The following is a 9,221-nucleotide window of genomic DNA, read 5'->3' as shown; positions in this document are numbered from 1 at the left end:
GGACAATGACCCCAAGCATACTTCCAACGTTGTGTCAAAATGGCTTAAGGACAACAAAGTCAAGGTATTGGAGTGGCCATCACAAAGCTCAATCCTATAGAAAATGTGTGGGTAGAACTGAAAAAGCGTGTGCGAGCAAGGAGGCCCACAAACCTGACTCAGTTACACCAGCTCTGTCAGGAGGAATGGGTCAAAATTCACCCAACTTATTGTGGGAAGCTTGTGGAAGGCTACCCGACACATTTGACCCAAGTTAAACAATTTAAAGGCAATGCTACCAAATACTAATTGAGTGTATGTAAACTTCTGACCCACAGGGAATGTGATGAAAGAAATAAAAGCTGAAATAAATCATTATCTCTACTATTATTCTGACATTTCACATTCTTAAAATAAAGTGGTGATCCTAACTGACCTAAAACAGGGAAGTTTTACTAGGATTAAATGTCAGGAATTGTGAAAAACCTAGTATAAATGTATTTGCCTAAGGTGTATGTAAACGTCCGACTTCAACTGTATTTGCACACCAACAGATCTATCCCATAGAATACAGACATTTTCCAAGTAAATACTAGGCTATTCTTATATTATTTTATACTTGAGAACTTGAGCTGGCTCATACGCAAAGTTAAAGCTGCTACACCTTGAATTTCTCTGAATTTCTCTCCTATGCGGAAGCTAGCTGAATTGCAACAGCACTAGGAAATCAACAGGCGAATATCACAGCCGATCACAATACTGGCGGGTAATACAGGGGATCATGCATGCAACAAGGGGATTGGGCAACGGGGTATATATCTCCATGTGGTCAAAATATATACTACATGAATAGTATCATATCTCTAACTCTCTATGCCCATCATCATCATCATCATGGTTGTTTAAGAGCTGAAATCAGGATGGACTGACAGAAGCTCATTTACCCCCACCCCAAATGAAATCTGTCAAAATCATGTGTAGAGGAATAAGCACATTTACGTTTTTTGTATTAAATACACAAGTCAGTTTGCATCAGTTGGCTAATTCAACGTCAAACTACTGAATAATGTTAAACATTCAAGTATTTTTCTTTATAAAAGAGAATGTTGACAGAACAACTAAGGGTTAGGCTTAGATAAGACCCATGCAGCCATTAAATGTTTAATAAAGTAATAGAAGTTAGAAAATTGTAAAAAGTAGGCAAGTGTTATCAAAAAATAAATACAATGAATCCTTTGTTTCTAATAAAAATTGCATTTCTATTGTTGGGCGTTTGGAGGGAGAGATGGTGTTGATGTGGGCGATCTACAATGTTAAATTAATTAGAATTATAATTGACCAGCTCCAAGAAGGCAACTCTGACCCCTTCAATACCATCATCTCCCAAGGGACGCTATTGCACCACTTCCCAAGGGAGCTCTATCCTCTATTGGAATGCTATTGATCACTAAACACACCAAAAAATGGGGTGAATTCCCACGTATGCCCATTTCTTTTTACTTGCATTTAAGACTGGCTGCTCTTTTATTGTAAATAAAGCATGAATAATATGTGACATTTGATATTGTTAATGAAAGTTTGATGCTTTCTGGGGAAGTTCATCCATTTTTCCATGTGACCTTCTTTTCACGCTTTCTGTGCTTGTAGTTGATCCCCAAACAGTTTTTTTTTTTTTTTGATTTTGTTTCATTACAAAGAAAAGTGGTTGTCACATTTTATGTCATCACTTGCCATTGACTACAGTGTGAAAATGTGTCTAAAGCATGTTAGGAAACACTCCAAACCAACTCATATTACATCAGAATCCCATTCTGAATGACCTCTGCAAACATTTGTATTTATTTTGTAAACAGCATCATTCAAACATGGATTTATGGCACAGTGGAAAACATGTTTAAAATAAAATGCAGAGGCATCATTCAGAATGGGATTCTGATGTAAAATGAGTTGGTGGAGTGTTTTAGAGTGTTTTCTAATATGCTTTACATTTACATTTTAGTCATTTAGCAGACGCTCTTATCCAGAGAGACATACACTAAGTGTACAAAACATTACCAACACCTGCTCTTTCCATGACATATACTGACCAGGGGAATCCAGGTGAAAGCTATGATCCTTTATTGATGTGACTTGTTAAATCCACTTCAATCAGTGTAGATGAAGGGGAGGAGACAGGTTAAAGAAGGATTTTTAAGCCTTGAGGCAATTGAGACATGGATTGTGTATGTGTGCCATTCAGAGGATGAATGGGCAAGACAAAAGATTTAAGTGTGTTGAACGGTTGTATGGTAGTAGGTGCCAGCAGGCGCACCAGTTTTTCACGCTCAACAGTTTCTCGTGTGTATCAAGAATGGTCCACCACCTAAAGGACATCCAGCCAACTTGACACAACTGTGGGAAGTACTAGAGTCAACATGGACCAGCATCCCTATGGAACGCTTGACACCTTGTAGAGTCCATGCCCCGGACAAATTGAGGCCGTTCTGGTGGCAAAAGGGCGTGCACTTCAATATTAGGAAGGTGTTCTTAATGTTTTGTACACTGTATTTGCATATTGCATTATAATCAGTGGCAAGTGATGACTCAGCAAAATGTGACAACCAATTTTCTCTGTAAGGAAACAAAATGTTTTTAAAAAAACACAGTTTGGGGGATAAACTAAGAAGCACAGAAAGAATGAAAATAAGGCCACATGTAAAAATTGTGAACTTCCCCTTTAACTCCCTCCATATACAAACCTAACATAGCCTATAGGCATGCCTAGTTATAGCAGCTGCTGTTGAAATCATGGTCATATAAAAATAGGAAGGACTCAGTAAACTCCCTCTGGGGCGCGCGGGTGGGTGTGTTCTCGAGCTCTGTCCAGCTTCTCGTCTGTTTACACCAGTCCATGCTCACTTCTTGGCGGCCTGCGCGTGTGCGCCACCTCACCTCCGGAGATTTGGCGGAGCGGCCCAATGCAGGACCCGGCCTGCCAGTGGGGATTTACTGATTGGCGCTCTGCCCAACCGCAAGCAGTCTAGTTCGCTCGGTTCTCACGACCTCAGCACCACGAAGGCATCTCTGAATTATTAACTCAGACACGCAGGCACAAGAAACAGCCGCGGAGGCCACACACTGCCAACTAGTGTTTCAGTTATGGCTCTGTGCAGAAGCAGCCTTTTATACATTGCTGACTGGAGGTTTCAGAATACCATTTTTAGAGTCATTATCAGGGCACCGAAGGAAAAAGTAAAAAAAGAAACGACACAAATCAACAACATACAAAGCTGATTATTGTTGTCATCTATAGTTAAATTGTCTAACAACAAATTACAACTTCTCATTATACGACTTGGAGAAGCTATCAGGGAACATTTTAAGCACGATGAGTTTAACTAATAGCAATTTATAAATTGGCTAAATAGGTGTTGTAATAATGTTATTATAGGCTATATTTAAAAACTGTTTATGTGCCTTCAGGACCATTTTTTTGTGTCCAACAAAGTGCACGCTGCACACATTCATTCCTTTATGTACATAATTTTGGTCTGTGTGCACTGTATGTGTACTTGCACTGGCATGAGTTGACTACAGGGGGAACCTTTCTGACCAGCGGTCACAAGGGTGTAACCTAATCCCAAGTAAAGGGGGGCCCTCTGACTGCAAGTGGCTGACACACGGCAAGCATCACGCCGCCTGCCACAGCAACACATCCCACAGTTCCGGAGCGCACTCACTGGAAAGATACGTTTACAGCCAGGGATAACATAGAGAGAGGGGGAGAGGGAGTTCTGATGGAGAGGGAGAGAGGGAGGGAGAGCGAGAGAAAGCGAGAGAGAGAGAGGGAAGGGGTGATTGGATTGAGAGATTAAGTTATACCCTACTTTGTTTTATTCATAAATAATTTGGAACATAAACTCAGTACTTCAAAGGACATTTCTAATTTAAAATGTATTTAATCAATTCAAAGTCATTGGGTCCAGGAGAACAGCTTTGATCAATTCCACTATCCCATAAAATGTACCTGCCAAGGCACGAAACTCCCCACGTTCCCTCATTTTCCTTCTATTCAGATATGCCTTGGATAGAACTGAACAATCGGTTGCACAAAAGGAAGCAAGGATCCTTCCATACTCTCCTTTCAGTGAAGCAATCTGTTAGTGACATTAACCCCAAAGCGCATTTCCCAGGCTCATGAATAGGGTTTAAGACTTCTTAAAGATCCCGCTGCATACAGGATGAGACCCCTTTCAAACGTTTAATTACCTTTTTGCAAAAGAAAAAATACACCCCTGCCATTGCCTTTTCAACCCATTCTGCATTTTAGAGGACACCGGTATGACTAACTTCCCGCCAAACTTGAGGATTTTTTTAAAAACGTTTTTAAGATCCTATCTCACTAGGAATTCTGATTGCAGGTTAGTTTTTGGGCTATAATAGAACTACTAATTATTAGTAGGCCCTATAAACCTGCTCTGATATGAGCCTAGACCCCTGAAAAAAATGTGGCCCATGTATGACTTTCAAATGGCTATTTTAACTTTTACACACAAGACTAAACAAGAAGATACTTAATATTAACTTTTACACACAGCCTTATAGAAACCAAAATATATCCTAAGCCTATATAACTCTGCTCTAAGTGTGTTATAGAAGTGATATGGAAGTAAAGACAAAATTATTAATTTCTGAATTATTCAAACTGATTTATTAGGTCAATGGGCCATTGCCCAACTTAAATTTCCAAACATAAAACGACAAACAATATAAAAACACACAGCTTTGGTATAACAATCAATATCAACTTTGTACAAAACTAAATCGTTCCATAAAAAGTACTTCATCACAAACATTTGAATAAATCTTCCATTGCATGGACACAATATTTATCACCAACATCCAAATGTTGGAATCAGCCAATAAATAAACAAACTTTTACCATGTCCAACAAAGGAAATTATGTCCCCTAGAACGGAACTATTTACTTCATAAAAATAACCTTCATTATTGTAGTGTCCATTTCAACCAAACTACCAGGGTCGCCAAACAGGCTCAGTGCTCTCCGAACCAGTGCAGCAACCGACAGGGCTGACGGCCTGAGGCACACCGATGAATGATGTCATCCCATGTACAGGGGATCCCACTATTGGCGCAGAGCTGCCGTGGACGGGGCTGGCGTTGACTGTCAGAGGCACACCTGCGTTAGCATACAGAGGGATGACTGGTGTTGATGCTGAGGCGAAAGCAGGGTTGGGAATCAGGAAAGCAAACTGTCCATCGGTGGCGGGCACAAGCTGGAACCCGCCGAAGACTTTAGGTGACATGGCTTCGGTGGGGCTGAGTTTGGAACCCATAGAGGCACTGTTGGGCAAGGTAGAGGGTAGCTGCACGTGAAGGGGCTGCGCGAGGTGAGCCTGTTGAGTTGGGGTTGGCTGGGGGTAGTTCATGGCGATCAACTGCCCTAAGCAGCCAGACAGGTGGTTGAGAAGCCGCGACCTCACCTCCGTGTTCACCCCCTCGCTGGTTGACAAGAAGCGAGTGACCTCGTTCATGCATTCGTTGAATCCCGCCCGGTATTTACTGAGGACGGTAGTGTCTGCTGACAGCGCTGCGGAGACAAGAGAGAACATTAGAAATCGTGTATATTCGATGGAAATATATAATCATTCTAAATAAAGTGTTGGGCAGATGTTGTCAAATTAGATATTTGCAATTTAATTTACCAGTCATCTGCACACGCTGTAAATTTCGTAAATGCTTCACTGTCATCTCCAGAATATCGGCTTTCTCCAATTTTGAATGTCTTGAACTCTGTGGATAACAACATGGCAAAAGGTCAAGAGTGTGCATTGATACAAAATTATGAACATAACAGTGATTTTTAATTGTTAAATCACTTAGACTTACATCTTTTTTAAGTGCATCGAGGATGAGTGTCTTGAGTTGGCCAAGGCTTTCGTTTATCCTCGCTCTCCGACGTTTCTCCATGATGGGCTTTGAGGACTGCAAAATAAATGCTTTATATTAATTGCATGTTCATTGATAGGTCCGAGTGTAAGCCTTTCTTTTATCCCACAAGTAAAATGTGGTTAGCCTACTACAGTACATTTTAATTAGCAACAACGTTAGCCCAGGTGGCGTATGCTGAATATATCAGATTCATTTTAAATCCATCGGCAGTTATAGAAGTTTAGCCTACCTTTCTATGCTCGCTGGCATTCTTGGGTTTGTCTGGAGTATGGGATCCATTTGCAGGGGCACCAGCAATAGGGGATGCCGTTTGCTTCTCCATGGTGTCGGCTGGCATTTTGGATTAAATTATTGAAAAGGTATATCCTTTTGGAGACGTTGGAAACATATGCAAAATCACAGCGCCTTTATGTTTAGATCAAATCGTAACCAGTGTGAAAGATATCCTACGATAGTCACGCAGAAGTGAGCAAGTCCCACTGATCAGCTATATCACTTGTTATCACCGAACTGTCATCGGAGTATAAGAACGTGCGTTGGTTCAGTCTCCGTTGGGCAGGTCGAGTCTGCTCTACAGCGGACACACGCCAGCGGTACTTATAGGTGGTTCGCATGCTCCCAGTTCGTGTGAAACCCTCTCTGCATTCTTTCCCACACTCGTCTCAGCCAATGGGCGTGCGGACTCACCCATTGGGCGCGGGGCAGACCGCTGATTGGACAACACCCCCGCGGGCTGTCAGTCACGCGCTGCTCAATCAGCCCTGGAGGGACAAACAACAAAGCGGCGAGTGCAGTCGGTCTGGCTGTGAAGTGATAAGGGGAATTGGGGAAATGCGCTGGCGGGTTGCTTCCAACTTTTTCATACCCTTCAAGAATGTATGCTTTTTGTGTTCGCAAAGATTCTCGATGCTTTGAGATACTATATCACTACAAAGCTTCACCATGCTTTTAATATTATGTTGCTATAAATAACCTAAAATCATGTGTTTTCTTCATATCAGTCCGAGTTTTGAATTTTTCATTTCAATTATTTTTTTAATAGTCTATATCCCAAATGTCGAAAATAACGTTTTTTTTTCAGTGGTTGAAGGTTAGAATATAGCCTACATTCAAACCAGTGTATGTGGGCTTTATTCTAAAGCACCCAATAAATACATTTTTAGCCTACTATTTTAAATGTTCAAGTAATTTTACGCAAATATGCGTAAAATGCCTTTGTATTTTGATAAACGTAAGGGGACATTGTAATAACTCTACCTTAATACTTCAATGATATAGTTTAACACTTCAGTATAGCTATGCAATTCCTTGTTTTAACAACCAGTTCATATATATATATTTATCAGCAGCTAATCCAGAGATTCAGTTGCGCCTCTAAGGAGAAAAACAGCTGTAATGACACGCGAGACGGTTTGGAGCAGCACGCAGTAAACCAATGGCAGGCGGCCACTTTATGCAAATCTAACTGAGCTAGGTCTTATTGGCTGTGTGAACATCCATGTGTCAATCATTCCAGCGCGGGAGCTGTGAACGGGCGGGGGAAGAGCGATGCGACATCTGTCCGCGTGCCAGTCGCACTGTGTGCGCCTGCTCCGTGCACTTCAGCCTCCACTGAGCACGTGCCGAAACTGACTTCCCTGATTAAAGCCTAGAGGGAGAGGGACTTTTCTCGCAAACTCGTTCATTTCTCTACGGAGAATGGAAGCATTTTCTCCCAGTCTTCTGGCACGTAGATTATAAAAACTATGGTATGTCTTATTCTCATATCTATCCATATAGACCAACTGGTCATTAGTTGGTCAAAGGTAATGCAACAGAAAACATCTTTATATGGAAACATTTAAAATTAACAGGATGATAAGGCCATGCGTTATATAGTTTTAAATTCTAAATATAGCATACACTTAAAACGATAGGCCATTACAAAATGTTGCAACACTTGCGTATTACTTTTTAAGATGTAAAATGTTGGTAATCCGTTGAAGTGTAAATTAGTTTTGTGCCAGGGTACGGAAGATCCTATATGAAAGCTGAGAAGTTGTCTGATAACTCAATTTCGGACATCTATACCTAATGTAGGCTACAACAGTAGCCTAGCCTATATTATTGCAATTTCAGTATGCCATTAGGCTACAATACAATGCACAACACATTGAAAGCAGAAATATAATAACATACAATTATGTCATGTAATAGCCTAACATAATAGCATACGTAATATAACTTTTGCGATTGACTAGGAGAATGGGATGAGAGAGCCTGAGTTAAGGAAAAGGGCGCCATCTATTGGAATATGTCTTCAGACTTCTCACGTCCAGAACAGTCAGCTATGTGCCTTCTACCAAAGGCGTTCATCGGTTTACCTCTCAAAAGTAGAGTGTACTGAAATATCAACGCCTAATCATGGATGATTGTTAAAAAAACAACACATCATTCTCATGCCAAATGTTTCATAGCTGGGGAGGACAGCATCTTTGTGTGCATTCGATGCTTATTGGTTACATTGTGAATGAATCGAGAAGTGACGGCAAGACGGAAGAAAGTAGCCTATTTGATGTGGACAAGTAAGCTTATCACTTGTCTCCAGTTCATGTACATGCTCAGAGAGGATGTGTTTTTGCTTAAATTGGCCACAAGGTGGCACAGTGTAGCCAACTTCACTAGTTGAATCATTGAAATTAAATTGTTTAAAGTTAAGAGCTTTGTCTTCTGCTGCACTGGAATATGTTTATAATTGCTTTTGTTAAAAGTCAATATGACATGACTGAACATTTTAATTAAGGAAAAAGTAATGTATGCTTTATCATGGCAGAATGTACAGAATCAGCCATTAATCATAAAAAAATGTAACAATCAATCAATTTTCTCAACTATCACTTAAAATAGAAACACACACTGTAGTACTTCAATCGAATGAAGAAACAGCTTCATATCTAACAGATAGTAGACCATATGTGTGGTTTTAACATTATTTAGTTGCAGGATAGTACCTTTAGGAAGAGAAAAATACATGGAACAGAAAAAAGGAGATGGCTCAAAGAATGAATGGCACATCGCCACATTGAAGTCCAGGTCACAATGGATGTATTACAACTTGTGAGGAGTATATCTATCTATCTATCTATCTATCTAGAGATATATATCTATAGAGAGAGAGAGATATATACACTACATTGACAAAAATATGTGGACACCTGCTAAAATCATGGGCATTAATATGGAGTTCATCCCCCTTTGCTGCTATAACAGCCTCCACTCTTCTGGGAAGGCTTTCCACTAGATGTTGGACT

At 40.5% G+C, this 9,221-nt stretch overlaps 1 protein-coding gene across 1 annotated transcript; it reads right to left on the bottom strand.

Moving 5' to 3' along the window:
- Nucleotides 1-4,651: 4,651 nt before the first annotated feature.
- LOC311149358 (transcription factor HES-4-B-like) lies at nt 4,652-6,504 on the bottom strand. Its single transcript, XM_084186527.1, has 4 exons — nt 6,161-6,504; nt 5,869-5,964; nt 5,685-5,772; nt 4,652-5,569 (listed from the first exon to the last, which is right to left on the bottom strand). The coding sequence occupies exons 1-4, from the start codon at nt 6,266-6,268 to the stop codon at nt 4,992-4,994; spliced, it is 870 nt and encodes a 289-aa protein (XP_084042653.1). The 5' UTR covers nt 6,269-6,504; the 3' UTR covers nt 4,652-4,991.
- Nucleotides 6,505-9,221: the final 2,717 nt, after the last annotated feature.

Source organism: Coregonus lavaretus (assembly GCF_964263955.1).
Source record: "Coregonus lavaretus genome assembly, chromosome: 22".
NCBI classification, from domain to species: Eukaryota; Metazoa; Chordata; class Actinopteri; order Salmoniformes; family Salmonidae; genus Coregonus; species Coregonus lavaretus.
The sequence above is the reverse complement of the archived record's forward strand: the minus strand, read 5'-3'. Positions and strand labels throughout refer to the sequence as shown.

Excerpts from the sequence above, each read along its gene's own strand:
- LOC311149358 (XM_084186527.1), bottom strand. The coding sequence starts at position 6,268 with ATGCCAGCCGACACCATGGAGAAGCAAACGGCATCCCCTATTGCTGGT. Across the intron at positions 5,965-6,160 it reads ATGCCAGCGAGCATAGAAAG|TCCTCAAAGCCCATCATGGA; the intron begins GTAGGCTAAACT and ends TTTATTTTGCAG. Across the intron at positions 5,773-5,868 it reads TCGATGCACTTAAAAAAGAT|AGTTCAAGACATTCAAAATT; the intron begins GTAAGTCTAAGT and ends TGTTATCCACAG.